General features: G+C 36.2%; 1 protein-coding gene across 1 annotated transcript in view; it reads left to right on the plus strand.

Annotated features, from left to right (window-relative positions):
• The first annotated feature begins 4755 nt into the window (after window positions 1-4755).
• LOC111061103 overlaps window positions 4756-16257 on the plus strand; it is a 39274-nt gene continuing 27772 nt past the window's right edge. The window contains exons 1-2 of the mRNA XM_039435205.1: window positions 4756-5397; window positions 6544-6701. Of these exons, the coding sequence (XP_039291139.1) occupies window positions 5346-5397; window positions 6544-6701 (210 nt within the window). The 5' untranslated portion in view covers window positions 4756-5345. The remainder of the gene's footprint in view (window positions 5398-6543; window positions 6702-16257) is intronic.

A 16257-nucleotide genomic window follows, 5' to 3' on the forward strand; every position in this document is an offset into this window, starting at 1 on the left:
GAACAGTGGCCGGCAATGTTCCACGTATGACGAGAATGCAATGATGCAGATCACCTTTTTTGAAGAAGCAGAATCCTCTCAAATTGCATATCAAACACTGACATTATAACGTGGACCTCACCATATGTGTCAACCTACAATGACAAAATTCATATAGTGAGAGCACAAGGTTGTCAAAAGTGAATTTTGTGACAAAAGGAGAAATTGTTATTTTGTATGGGATTCGACTAAGTTTCTTTATTTCAGAGTAGGAGCAGGGTCAGTAGTTGAATTTATTTTATCAAGCTTGGGTCGAGCATACACATTATTATTATTGTCAGCAGCCCTATGGATTATCATCATCAAATTCATCTTCTCCATTGACACCTTACTGTTAACCAGAAATATCCAGATTTTGTTTATGAGTTGGATGATCGTTTATCTAGCATTGCAGTCAGCAGCAGCCGCATCACAGCCACCCTTATCATAGTGATAGTTGGCTATCGGGTTGAGTGGGGGTTGCTGTTCCTGTAACTTCCTGATTAGAAGATGTTTACCTGGTTAATCATCTATAGTAATTAGCAGTATTGACTTCATTAACCCTTATCATCAGCAATAGTTTAATCATTCCCTTTCACATGACCGCAGTGGTGTGATGTCTTTCTGAGTTTTCAATTGGAGCGTCTCCTCTCTTTCCCCTGCCTCACGTTTCCTGGATCCTACTCTGTGCGGAGCAGACCCAGGGTCTAGTTAGTTGTTTAGTTACCGGGTTAGTGAACAGGCACGTTCTCTTCCTCATTTGACGTTCCTGATAGTGCTCATCTATAGGGATATTATTCTATTCTAAATTTTATTGAGTAGAATATTGTGGGTTGAGTTTCTGACAACTTGAAGGTAGTTAATCCTGGGAGATTTTCTTCCCTTGTAGTTATCAACCGACTATATCTTGGAGTGTTTGAGTTGACCTATGGTTCAGAAACCTGTAGGGATATTAAGTTTGCTGTGTCAAACAGTTAAGGGGAAATTTAGCTGGGCTCTCTTTGCTTTGATTATGGTTGGTTCCGAGTCGTTTGCAAATTGTAGCATTTTTCTAGAGCTCTTAATCAGTAAGACTCTGTTCTGTCACTTCACAGCATTTTTAGTTAGGATACAGGAATTGAGGGCCGGCTCGCAATTCTCTGTATTAGGATTCACGACGATTCAGGTAACTATATGTTAGGAATGGTCACCCGTATGTGTTTTCTTTCCCTGTAGTAGAATAACCTCCTTTCATAAGAGTAGTTTTCTGACTAGCTTTTATCCCTGTAGGAAATTTCTAGTCCTTTTATAAGATCAGTTTTCTGACTGGCTGTTACTCTCTATGGTAAAATCCTTATTCCTTGAGATCTAAGTCCCAGATTCAATATCGTCCTTAATGTGGTATTTCAGACAGCAATCCTATCTAAAAATTCTTATAATCATTTCCCTGAAGTTAAAAGTCTTTGACAGCTGGCTTCCCTATTTAAAATTTCTATTTTCCTTTAGATATCAGTTACAGATCCGAGATCGCCTGGTTGCAGTTTTTAGACCCGAAAATCCTTTCTTATAATCCTAGAAACTTTTCCTCTGCAGTAGCGAATACTATTTGCAGGTTTTCCCTGTGGAAAATTCACGAATTTTCCTGTGATATCAGTAACAGAATAGAGATCGTTTTCATTGCAGTCCTCAGACTTGCAACTTCTAGAAAAAGCCTCTTAAAATCTTTTTTAACAGGAGTCTTTGACTCGATATTTTCTTTGTGGAAAATCCTGGAAAAATCCTTCCCTATCCTGGCAATGACTTATTGTTGTCTTCCTGATATTATTCCACAGACTGTTTCTGTGAAGATTATTTCTATCATCTCATAATAGTCGACAAACTGACTATTCATTTAAAAGCATTTCAGACGATTGAGAAAGATTTGAATTCCTCCAAGGGCAGTTACAGATTAGTCATTAATATAACAGTCACGCAGCCATCAGACTGTTGTAGAAACCCTTGTTAGCAGCCACAGAGCTTCTCAAGATCCTTTTACAGTCACAGATTCGCGATTCAGAAATCCTATACCTGAAACCCTCTACCCAAAATATTAAATACCCTATATGGAAAGTTTACATCCCGTATTGGGCTAGCAGGATCAACTTGCTGGCTGACAGAGTGCAATTCTCAGATTACAGATTATTATTGAACAGACATATGTTTGTTGTAGAGAATGATTATCTTATTATTGATTCTCTGTTCTCTATACACTATACCTTATCCGCTATAGCTTATACCCTACATCTCACACCCTATACCCTATACTCTATCACTCATACCCTATACCTCACACCTTATACCCTATACCGGGCTATACCCTATACCAGTAATTATTGTGCCAGCAGGCACAACTTGCTGGCCGGCAGTGTGCAATTCTCAGATTGTGCACTCTTGAACAAACCTCTGTTTGTTGTAGAGATTAATTTCCCTATTAATTCTCTTTACCCTGTACCCTATACCTCATACACTATATCTGCAACCTTTACCCAGTACCAGGCTCGCAGATTTAGCCTGCCCGCCATCAACGCGCAGTTGCAAGTTGTGTAGTCACTAATTAACAAATCTCTTTACCGTGCCCTATTTAATTCTACCCTAAACCTCTATTACCTATTAACCCCTAATACCCATTCCGGGCTTGCAGGCGCAGCCTTGCTCTCCATCAGAATGCAGTTATCAGACTGCATATTACTTTAAATCTTATTCATTGAACACTGCTAACAACTCTATAGATTCACCATACCTTTACCCCGTAGCTTTCACCCCAAACCCTATAGAAAATCCTTTTTCCAGGCTTGCAGATTCAGTCTGCCTGCTGACAACTCGCAGTTATATCAGACTGTGTACTACCTTTCTAAATATAATTATTTGTAGGGATATGACATCCGGAATCATTTCCTTGTGTAGGGTTACCTTAATCCCATTAAGGACAGGGGCCGAATCGGCGCGGGGAAACACTCCTCCCTTAACGTAGCGCCGCAGTGCAGGATGGTTTCTCACAGCTTGGCGTTGTTGTCATTTGAGATGGGTGTCTGGCTTGAAAGTATTTCGGCCACATTGCAGGATGACTGTAAACGGTTGCCGGAAGATCAACAGCTGGGTTTTTTCTTATTATTTTTCGTGATAGAGAAATTCTGATTGCAGATTCGTTCTCAGCGACCCCAAGTCTAGCCTGGCTCACAATGTCAACAATGTTTTCAAATAATTAAAAATCATCATGAAAAGTCATTAATATGGTAGTACACCACTTTTCTGGAAACTTTTTATTGGTGACTGGAGTTATTATTGATTATAGGTACGGTAACACAAAAATCAAAATAATCATGGGAAAGAAAACTGCTGATGAACGCGAATAAGACCGCCACTCCATTGTTCTATTGTCTTGGCTGCTTGGCTGAACCCGGCTGGAGGGATCAAATAACCGACTGGATTGATCTTCTGTCTGTCCGCTAGGCGTAATTACACTGACCATTGCTGGGTGGAAGACGTTACTGTGGTCGCTTGCATTCCTACCAATGCTGCTATTATTTGCTGACTCAGCGCCTAGTCCAAGTCAGCCAAGCATCCAGCCTGCACTGCAGAGCTAGGCTTAAACCTGAATATATTGTGGCAAAATTTATTATTTTTCGTGATAGAGAAATTCTGATTGCAGATTTGTTCTCAGCGACCCCAAGTCTAGCCTGGCTCACAATGTCAACAATGACCCCAAGGCTCACAATGTCAACAATGTTTTCAAATAATTAAAAATCATCATGAAAAGTCATTAATATGGTAGTACACCATGTTTCTGGAAACTTTTTTACTGGTGACTGGAGTTATTATTAATTATAGGTAGCACAAAAATCAAAATAATCATGAGAAAGAAAACTGCTGATGAACGCGAATAAGACCGCCACTCCATTTTGTTCTATTGTCTTGGCTGCTTGGCTGAGCCTGGCTGGAGGGATCAAATAACTGACAGGATTGATCTTTCGTCTGTCCGCTAGGCGTAACTACACTGACCATTGCTGGGTGGAAGACGTTACTGTGGCCGCTTGCAGTCCCACCAACACTGCTATTATTTGCTGTCTCAGCGCCTAGTCCGAGTCAGACAAGCATCCAGCCTGCATTGCAGAGCTAGGTTTGAACCTGACTATCTTGTGGCAAGCGGTGGATACAGAATCAGGATAAAGGGAGAAATGTAGGTCCGGTATCGCTTCCAGTCAGTATGGCTACTGACCCCGACCCATACCTTACTGAAGCTAGTCTGCATAGTAGCAATACTCCACAATTATTAGGTAACCTATGGGGTGGAGTAGGTGTATCTAATAAAGGTAATAAAATCTCCATTATTGAACGAATATCCCAATTAAATAAATGTTGTAAATCACCCCAAAGACTTCTGCTACTTCTGTTTACTGGGTTAACATCTGGATGGAAATTCTGACTACTCAGAAATTATTTGCCAGCCTGGAAATCAAACCCAGTACCTCTGATGGAGGTAGCCATCAATCACACAAGTTTGGTAATGGATGAAGCAGAAGGTATTGAAGGTATAATGTCCTGAGTTCTTGGACAGGAAAGCTGCAGCTGTGGCCAAGAGCGTTCAAATGCCAGCGCATGTGCACAAATTTCTCGAGGCAGTCACGAGCCTCTTGCCGTGTAACCAGCTACCCACTTTTACTTTCACTTTGGAACTAAACATAACCTATATTATATTATTAGATAAAGAGCATCATCAGCTACTTTTGATTCAGATTAGGAGCTATACAATCACAACTTCAAAGCTTGATAATACTTTTTTTACAAATTAATAAATCCATCAAGAATGTTTTCATTATTAGTACTTCGAAAATCAAAAGTCCGTTTCATAGCAGGCTATTTAACTATAATAGCCTGTTACTGTTTAGACTATTATTGTGTTTAGTCATGTTCATTCAGATTGACATAATAATTTATGAATGTTAATTGTAATGGTTTTTATAATAAAATATTTGAAGTGATAACTTAACAGTCATCTAGTTAGGTGAATGATTTGGTGAGAAGGGAAATTTGGTTTTCAGGGCGCAGACAGATGCAAACCTTCAGTAACGATCGATAAACGGATTGAATACAACAAAATTGTTTTTGAAATCGAGAGTGAAAATCTATTTTTGGATCCGGAACACTGTTCTATTTCCTGTTATGATATGAAGAGTCCAAAAGTTTGTATCAGTGGAATGAGAAAAACATTCAATGAAAATGCCGTCGACACATAGCATTGTACTGGAATTTATCAGTGTATTTAGTACTGCTTATTTGAATATATTTTCAAATTGTAATTCTTCCTGAAAATGTTAAAAAAATTGGGTTACATAGGATTTGCATATTCTCTTGGTTCTTTTGGTGAGTAAATTTGACACATTACTGTACCAATTTTGATAATACATTATTTGATATTTAGACTTGACGTTTTAGATAAGTCAGTTATACAAAAATACACTGTATATGTTGAAGTATGTAGACCCTATTTCCTGAATAGCCTTTATTAAAAGTGTGTTTTCCATATGAAAACTAAGTAATGGTTTTTAATTTTTCCTTGGTTTAAATGAAAATTTTAAAACCTCTTTTACAATAACATTCTGACATAGCTCAGCATTCATGGTGGTCCCTTGAATGACGTTAACTTATAATAAAGTTCCACTTGTAATAATTGCATTGCGTTTACACTGTATTTATATTGACATCTCTAAAGTGAGGTCCACGTTATAATGGCATTGGAGAAAGATAACAGAACAACGTTACCGATTCTCTGTCTTATAAATGCCTTCTATAGACGGTAGCTGAAAAAAGTTTATTAATATAATATTAACTGTCCATTCTCGTTTAAAACAAGCAATTATATTTTATTAAGTAAGCAATCTTATTTTTCAATAATTTCATAATGAATTTTCATAATCGAGATAAAATATTTTGTTAATTGATTGTTAATTCTACATTTTTAAAAAACGATCTGGCTACAGAGCAAAGCGAGAAAGAAATAGCGCTATCTGCTTTGTTGAATGATAGTCAAGGATAGCAATACCATTGCCAATCATACACTGCCATTATAACTCGGATCTCACTAAAGTAGTTTTTCGTATGCAATATTTACTGCAGTTTCTATACTTCAGAATAGACCCTATTTCTGTAGAATTGGTACAAGATGTATGATTGAATTTATTCATAGACAATGGATACAATTCAGGTGTAAACAACACCCAAAACTGCTTTCAAACTTAATTAAAAATACAGTTTGGGTGTTGGTTGTACAATAGCCGGTAAAATTTCAACCGTGAATAAAAATTTTAATTTACCTAAATGAAAATTTAAATTTCACGTTTAAAATTTTAAACCGTGAAAATTTTAAAGTGAATCAAAGAAGCAGTCTTTTCAAAAACGCCTTCTCTGATTGGTTCTAGTGAAATTAATCACAGTTAAAATTTAACGTGCTGTTGTGCGACCGGGCCTAGCGTTTATGTAGAGTTCATGAATTGTGTTGACTTGTTCCAGGTGTAGGGTGCAGCGGGGCGGGCGAATGCTATGACATCAATGGTCGTATCATTTCGCCAGGCTTCCATTTTGTTCCCGGACCGGACACTTGTACTCTCTGCGTCTGTGACAATGGGAACCCCAAGTGGTGCAAGGCCGTGCTCTGTTCACCGCCACAGGTCAGTAGACATAGGATTTCAAGAGGGAAGAAATTAAAAATTCACTTTGTGGGGTTAATCCTGTTTTTCCTGTTAACTAAAAGAAGCAGCAAGCTTATTTTTCCAGTTAACTATAGTGAGGTCTACGTTATAATGGCAGTGGAGAAAGATAGGAGAACAACGTAGCCGATCCTCTGTCTTGTCAATGCCTTCTATAGACGGTAGCTGATACAGGTTTATTGATGTAATTATTAACTGTTCATTCTCGTTTAAAAAGAATGTCTTACATATATAAGTATTTCTTACATAAGATAATATACACGTATCAGCTGTCTTTTATAGAAGGCAGTGGCAAGGCAGAGAATTGGCAACACTGTTTTCCTATCTTTCATTACTGCCATTATAACTTGGACCTCACTATAAGAGCTTATGTGGGCGTCACCCTCAATATTATTACTTGTAGTTCTGTGAACAGTAGACCTCACGCAGTATTCTCATCCACAAGTACCTGATTGAAACTATAGACCTTATGGAAATACAGCAATAGACTGGCTTCTCCACACATCTGTGTAATCACTTGTCAGCTGATTATTTATGATGAATAATTCTATAGTCTGATTTTCACTCTAATATTGACGTATGAAGGAGGCTCCTTTTTCCTTTTATATTATCCTTGAAATGCAAAATTTCCAAAAACCTTGTATATACGTCGACGCGCAATTTAAAAAGGAACATACCTGTCAAATTTCATGAAAATCTATTACCGCGTTTCGCCGTAAATGCGCAACATATAAAAATTTGAACATTAAGAGAAATGCCAAACCGTCGACTTGAATCTTAGACCTCACTTCGCTCGGTCAATTATTACATGCAAGCAATATGTTCAATATTTTTTGAACGTGCGTAGCGAGTTCTCATTGACGACTAGTGCCTCCAGTTATCTGTTTGTGATTTGTAGATTCGTTCGACGATTACTTTCGATTGCTTTCATCAATCAACTTCAAATTTTCAACACATATTCAAACTTCGAATCATTATACAGAACTGGCGAAGTTTGTCAACAAAATTGAAATCACTTCTTCCTCCTTTTCTAGGACATAACATGATAACACTCGAAGTGTATGAGAAAAATAATTGTAATTATTATTACACGAAAATCCCAATCAAATGCTGTGAATCACCCCGAAGAGTTCAGCTACTGCAAATATTGATAACAGGGTAAACAGCTAGATGGAAATTTCGATGAGCGCTACGATACAAAAATTAATTGTCAGCCCGGGAATTTCTTCCTGGAAGTAGCACTCATCGAATTTCCATCTAGCTGTTTACCCTGTTGTCAATATTTGCAGTAGCAGAAGTCTTCGGGGTGATTTACAGCATTTAATTGGGATTTTCGTTTAATAATTATTATTCATTAATTAGCATTTGAACAAATGAAACTTCCAATTTATTTCCATCTGTAAAAATAATAGTGATTCAACATCCATCAGACTACTGATTTCTGTTTTATAATGAGTACTAGCCACAATTTTTTCATTTCAAATTATATCAGTTGACGTTATTTAGGAGATATCACACAAACTGTCCTTGAAATGCTGTCACGTGTTTCCTGCTAATCAATACACATATTTAAATAATAATAATAATAATTTAAAGAATAATTTTATTCATGGAGGCAACAAATAAAAACCCATTTTGCCTCCTTCACACATTACAATCATACACTATACAATCCAAAAATGTATTTTAAGAATTAAGTATGAAGAAATGTTAAAAAACAAGAAATGTAATGTAAGTGAAATAATAAGAAATAGAAATTAAATGAATCAAAAATACTAACAAAAGTATGTCAAATGAATGAGAATGAAATTAAATATAAGATTTTAACAATTAGAAAACTTGAAATCAATAATTACTGTATTCAATTAATCAATTATCAATAAACTACAATAAATTAACCAATAGGCCTGAAAAATAATTATTCAATTAATCAATAATTATCAATAAATCACAACAAATAAATCAATATTTATAATGAGAAAATTGCAAAGGTAATTAATTAAACCCTGAACTTTGAAACTTAATAAAAGTCTGTTGATTCAAGTTTAGCCTACAATGAAAAGAAAAATAGAATCTCTGTGAATCACTACAACATAAAATTAATGAAAGAAAGAAATGCAAATCACGAAATGACAAATCACAATATTATCGACTAGATCGCACGCCATCCTACGGAATTTGTACGGGGAGAACCAAAAGATATCCAAGCGCTGAGAACAACTATTGAAAATTCTCTGTGCTCTATTCAGAGGAGAGTTATAATGACTCACCGTTCTGGAGCGTGAGATATGAAAAGAAAAGGTCGAACGGCGAGCAATGGTATTTATATAAATATTAATTTTGGAAAGCAGATACGGAAAATCAATTTTGTTATTTAAAAGATTATAAAGGAAAAGAAGAGATTTGACGTCACGTCTGACTTTCAGTGATTTAATTTCAAACATACTTCTTAAAGAATTGGTAGGGTAATCAAACGGGCAGAAAACATTGTGCTTTTTATAATAATTACATCTCAAGAATTTATTCTGCATTCGTTCTAGTATTTGAATCTGTTCATTATAATATGGAATCCAAATTTCGCTAGTATATTCCATCAGGCTTCTTACAATTGATCTGTATAACAGTACCAAAGGCACTATGTCTCCAAAGGGTGAGCATGTCCTCAAGATGAATCCCATCTGCTGATTAGCTCTGTTAGATATGTAATCTAAATGTGCATTGAAAGAAAAATCAGAACTGAAAACCACTCCAAGATCCTTGAACGATTCCACCTTTTCTAATGGTATACCATTTATATGGTAAACATGTATAAAAGGAGAAGACTGTCGAGTAAAACTCATGAATTTACATTTTCCTACATTTATTTTTAGTTCATTTGTAACACACCACTTGGACAAATTGTCAACGTCAATCTGTAAATCATAACAATCTCTCAGATCATTGACTTCTTTGAACAACTTGACATCATCTGCATACAAAAGACATTCTGATTTATTGATAACAGATGGGAGATCATGAAATAAAGGGAGATGAATAAAATAAAAAGGAGTGGCCCAAGGTTAGAGCCCTGAGGTACACCCGATGTGCACTCAAAGAATTCTGATTTCTATTGTTGAATTTTTACATATTGTTTTCTTGCTTGAAGGTAGCTCTGAACAAGATGAACCAGAGTATCGCAGAATCCTAACACTTTTTCTTATCAGAAGTCTATGGTTGATAGTGTCAAAGGCTTTTGATAAATCTGTGTAGATAACATCAGTACGCCCTCCATCATCTAGAACATGTGACACTTCATTACTAAAAACCATAAGATTGGAAACAGTGGAACGACGAGGTAAAAATCCATGCTGCTGGGGTGAAATAATTCTCTGACCCTGATCATAAATTATGGAATTAATAACTTTTTCAAAAACTTTAGAAAAACAATTTAAAATAGAAATTGGCCTATAATTTTTTATATCATTTCTATTTCCAGATTTGAAAACTGGAGTAACCCTTGCCACCTTCCATTTTGAAGGAAATTTACCCGTCCTCAAAGATAAATTAAAAATAAATTTCAATGGCTTTATCAAGACTGCGGCACAGCCTTTAACAATAAAAGTTGGAATCGCATCAGGACCCTCAGAGCAGCCAGACTTAAGCTCATTAATCGCAGACAGGATGTCATCAAAAGAGACTGATCCAACACCCCCATTCAACAATGAGCAGCACTCAGACATCTCAGGAACCCCCTCTTGTGCATCAGGTGTATCAGCCTCATAAACAGATTTAAAATATTTAGAAAACCCATCGACGATATTTGCCCCACAGTAGGACTCTCCGTCAAGTGTCATGGTCGACTCCACAAAAGAAGTTTTTCTTTTCGAATTCACATACTTCCAGAAATTTTTAACATTATTTCGCAAACTATTTTGAATTCTACTTAAATATGCCTCATAGGCTGCTGAAATTCTAGTTTTAAGAGATGCTAGGGTCATGATAGGGTGAAGTTCTTCTCTTTCTTGAACACTTATTCTTCAATTTCAAATCAGATATGATATCATGTATGAACCAGGGAGGATACTTATTATTTGAAAAAATCACCCTCCTCTTAGGGATGAACTCATTGAAATGATGGTATTATTTTATAAAACTTATCTACTGCAGAGTCAACGTCACCACTACAAAAAACGGAATCCCAACTGCAATCACGGAGACTAAGATAGAGACCGAGAAAATCTATTTTATGATATTCATAATGAAATTCAGGTGGGTGGCTTGAATTTAGCCCTGACGTCGTCACTGAGTATGAGGCATCCACACATAACGCAGAGTGATAACCATCTTCAGGGACAAGTGGATCATCGCTCTTCATTACTTTTACTGGAAAGTTACTCAACACTAAATCCAGAGTTCTACCAAGCTCATTTTGCACTGTGTTATATGATACTAGATCATAGAATGACATGAAACGATAAAGAAATTTTGCTTTAGGTGAACCAGAAGAGAGATCATAAGTATAAATATTATATTCTCAAGAAATCATTTATAAATATAAATATCAATTATAAATATATATTCTCAATGTTTACATCAACTAACTTATTCATGAAGCAAGAGCCTGCTGAAAAATGAATATTGGGACAGGACCATCACTTGGGAATTAATTCTGCTGAAACATTATCGATATTAACTCCATATATTCTTGTATTGCTTGTAGACAGAAATAAATATAATGAATACTTTGACATTCTACTCCTCCTGTTCCTCCTCCTCTCTTCAACTTTATTCATCACTACCACCTCTTTCTCCTCCTCCTCCTCCTCCTCCTCCTCCTTCTGCTCTTCCTTCTGCTCCACCCCCTCGACCACCTCCCCAACCCCTTTTTCATCCTTGTCATACTTTTTTAGTGGAACGATCAACTTATAATAATTGATTCGACCTCAGAATGAATTTTTGAAATCATCCAATTCGGATAATGTGGTCTATAGTGAGGTCCACGTTATAATGACAGTGTTTGATTAGCAATGGTATTGCTATCCTTGTTTATCATTCAACAAAGCGGATAGAGCTATCTCTTCCTAGCTGTGCTCTGTTGCCAAATCGTGTTTTAATAATGAAGCATTGATGACTAATTAACAATATATTTCATTCTCAATTATGAAAATTCATTATGAAATTATTGAAAAATATCAATTTTTGCTTAATAAAATATAATTTATCATTTTAAACAAGAATGAACCATTAATATTACATCAATAAACCTGTATCAGCTACCGTCTATAGAAGGCATTGACAAGACAGAATATCGGCAACATTGTTCTGCTATCTTTCTTCACTGCCATTATAACGTGGACATCACTATAGTTGAAACATCAGCCTTTCCATGGAATCCCTATAGAAATAACAATTATTCAAAATATGAGTTGCATACGTACTCGGAATTCCCCATCACATTATCTCTGTTGTAAAGTAATATTGAAATGGCAAAGGTGATTGTAGAGTAGCTTTTTTCCATTACTAAATTGTGAGTGGAGTGGCCCTGTCTCAATATCAATTTTCTGAGCAGTCTGCTGCAGTTTCAGGCCCAGGTTATAGCAAATTCTAGTGAGTGTTCTCACCAGGATCCATATCCTAGTTCTTGTGCAGATATCTATTCAATTAAGTGATCTATCATCTACTGTGTGTATATTGTTTGTTGTGATCATCACACTCATGATGAACGAGGCCGCTTCAAGAATTCCACAGATGAGAAGAAGGAAAACAGTGAATCCACATTTCAAGAACTTTGTGGAGAACACTTCATTACATGGGGTGAAGTACATTTTTGATAGTGACAAACATTGGATAGAGCGTGCTTACTGGTGCTTAGTCCTCACCGGTTTTGTCATTTCATTGTTTACAATCTACATAATGAAAAGGAAAGAATGGAAAGAATCTCCCATGTCGGCAAATACTCCTCAAAGCATAGATGCTTCACCCTACCCACTCCTGCGCTCACCATCTGTGGTCCACTGAGAAGTACTTCATTTTCTAAAACTAAAGATTTCTTGAGGAAACATTATAGTGATGAGATTTACAAAATAGTAGATATTTTAGGTATGTCTGAGGAGGTATTTGATGAGAAGTTCTTATTTTCACGTTCCACTAAAAAAATACACAAATAAAAGTGAAAAGAGGTTTACTATAGCTGATTCAATTCTTGAACAGTTTTTCCATGATGACTCATTGCCTGGCAGTTTATCTATTAAATCAGCTTTTGGAGATGAATTCTTGAAAAGTTTAACTTTTATGTTCAGGGGTCACTGCTTGTCCAGCAACATGTTCCCACCTTCAAAGATTTACAGAGAGGATGTAGTACGTCATTTTTTATGCAATGATTCAATTGAACGTGACACAAAGAAGGACGGTTGGGTTACTGATACAATCGATGGATTTCCATCATTCACAGAGAATCGGACATCGAGTTCCCTCATCGTTCTTCCACCAAAAACGTACCCTACCTTACTGGAGCAATCACTTATAAGCTATGAAATCAAATACGATTATGATAACTTGTATCATTTTGGAGACTTTTTTATTGGCAGAGATGAACCACTTCGATTCACAATCCACAATCCTTGGGAAGTTCCGAATCCATTCATGAGATGGCGTCGTTTTCAGCCATCAAGAGGCTCTCGCATCCACGTTGAACCTGATCTAATGATAAAATATCCGCCGGAAGATTTTCTGTACAAATTTCCATATGACAAGCGATGCTACAACTCAAACATTGGACTTTTTTCAATATTATACAGGAGAAAACTGTCTAATGGAGTGCGTCGCCAAAAGAGCGTTGAGAGAATGTGGATGTGTCCTGTTTTTCATGCCGCACAACGAATCAACATACATTTGCTCAGATGAATACAGCTCCTGTGCGATGAATGTGGCCAAAGCCACTCATTTTTCTGACTTGGGTGAAAGGAAATTTGGAGATTCTTGTGACTGTTTGGAATCTTGTAACCACACAGACTACAAGGTGATATTTTATGAATTGATGACAGGTCCATGTTATAATGGCAGTGGAGAAAGATAGGAGAACAACGTTGCCGATCCTCACTGTCTAATCAATGCCTTCTATACACGGTAGCTGATACAGGTTTATTAATGTAATATTAATTGTCCATCTTCGTTTAAAATAATCTATATATAATTATATATAAAAGCGAAATGGCACTCACTGACTGACTGACTCATCACTCACTCTCAGAAATAAAAATCTACCGGACCAAAATCGTTCAAATTTGGTAGGTATGTTCAGTTGGCCCTTTAGAGTCGCAATAAGAACAGATTTAGAAAAATTTCCAAAGATACGCCCAAAATCTGCGTTTTTTAGCGTTTTCTCAGCTTTATCGAGAACAAATGAACAGAAAATGTTCAAATTTAGTACAGAAACTCAGCTAGGGTGTAATGTTGTGTTAGAAGCTGAGCTAGGGTGTAATGTTGTGTTAGAATGAATTTGCAATAACGTCGACGATACACCCTAAATTAGCGTTTTTCCATCGTTTTTTGCTTTTTCTCAGATTTATCGAGAACAAATGAACAGAAATTGTTCAAATTTAGTACAGAAGCTAAGCTAGGGTGTAATAATGTTGTGTTGGAAGGAATTTGAAAAAATCTGGTGTGGTACACTCACACAACTTTCCTTGCTCATTGACCTGTAAGCCTCATTCTTAAACGAGAATAATTTAGGGGAATAACATAATGACGATTGGCGGCAACATATTTGAAACTACGATCAGACTTCTGTATATTTTGAACTATGCCTCCTTATGCTCCTTGAATCGTGGAATCCGAATCTGCAAACGGATTGGGGAAACGAGCTTCCGTTGAAGAGATATATGTGTGTATTATAATTGTTCTAAAGTACTTTTTCCTTTGTGTAATTGTGAAGTTCGATGATTTTTTTAAAGTCGTCAAAACAACTGTTCTACAGATGAAAAAATATCTCGACTATGTGTTCTTTTTATGAACTGCTCTACCCACCTACCTCATGCACGAGAATGAGGTTACAAAGTCCATTTCTCAAGGATGGGGTTGACCCCCTATTAGTTTCCCAGAAAGGAGACTCATGCCAGTTGATAGAGCTGATAAATAACTATACAAGGTATGAATTTGGAAAAAATCGCTCAAGTCATTTTTAAGAAAATCGTGAAAAACATGTTTTTTTGTAATCATCCGCCATTTTTCTCGAGAATATTACGGAGTTCCTGCAATTTTCCCAGAATTGAGACTCATGTCAGTTAATAGGGCTTATAAATAGCTATCCATGGTATAAATTTGAGGAAATTGTTAGAGCCGTTTTCGAGAAAACCGTGAAAAACATGGTTTTTTAGTGATTATCCGCCATTTTTTTTTCAAGAATATTACGGAGCTCCTGCAATTTTCCCAGAATTGAGACTCATGTCAGTTGATAGGCTTATAAATAGCTATCCATGGTATAAATTTAAAGAAAATCTTTAGAGCCGTTTTCGAGAAAACCGTGAAAAACATGGTTTTTTAGTAATTTTTTTGCCATTTTGAATTGAATTTCTTATTGTCGGATCCTCATGGTATAAGGACCTTAAGTTTAAAATTTCAGGTCAATCGGTTGATTAGGAATGGAGTTATCGTGTTCACAGACATACACACATACACACACAGACCAACACCCAAAAATCATGTTTTTGGACTCGGGGGACCTTGAAACGTATAGAAAACTTGAAATTAGGGTACCTAATTTTTTTTGGAAAGCAATACTTTCCTTTACTATGGTAATAGGGCAAGGAAAGTAATAACGCCAAAGATACGCCCAAAATTAGCGGTTTTTTGCGTTTTCTCAGTTCTTTTATCAAGTAATAGACAGAAAATGTTTAAATCTGGTACATAGGTTTAGCTAGGGTCTAAAAATTTTGTGATGAGGTGACTTTAATATTTCATCAAAGATACGCCCAAAATCAGCGTTTTTCTCACCTTTTTCAATAATTTCAAATCCAAATTTTATTTATTCAAACTCACAATATTTACAATCAGAATCAATAAGAAAAACAAAAACACACAGCTCATTAAGATAAAAAATAATTAATAGAAGAAGGGACATCCCTGAGCAACGTATGACCACCGTTATCAGACATTACAAAGAACATATACAGGACCTTGAACACATACATATATCTAAGAGGCAAACATCCAAGACACTGAAATAGAGGAAAAGAATGTTCATATCTACCCTTTCTTTTTATAACACGGACTATCAATTTCTGCGCCGTTATCAATGGCTTCAAGTGACAAACATAGGTGGAGCCCCAACAATTATTACCATAACTTATTTTTGCATCAACAAATGCAAAATATAACTGCCTAAGAACATTTAAAGGGAGAAATTTATTTAAGAAGTAGAATTTTCGCAGGACGAGTAACAGATAGTTTTTTATGATAGCTTTTCATCAACAATTACACCTAAATATTTTATTGCATTGGTCTGACCAACGACCTCACAGTCACAGTCATTCCGATCACA

The sequence above is a fragment of the Nilaparvata lugens genome, chromosome 9 (genome assembly GCF_014356525.2).
Source record: "Nilaparvata lugens isolate BPH chromosome 9, ASM1435652v1, whole genome shotgun sequence".
Classification (NCBI taxonomy): domain Eukaryota; kingdom Metazoa; phylum Arthropoda; class Insecta; order Hemiptera; family Delphacidae; genus Nilaparvata; species Nilaparvata lugens.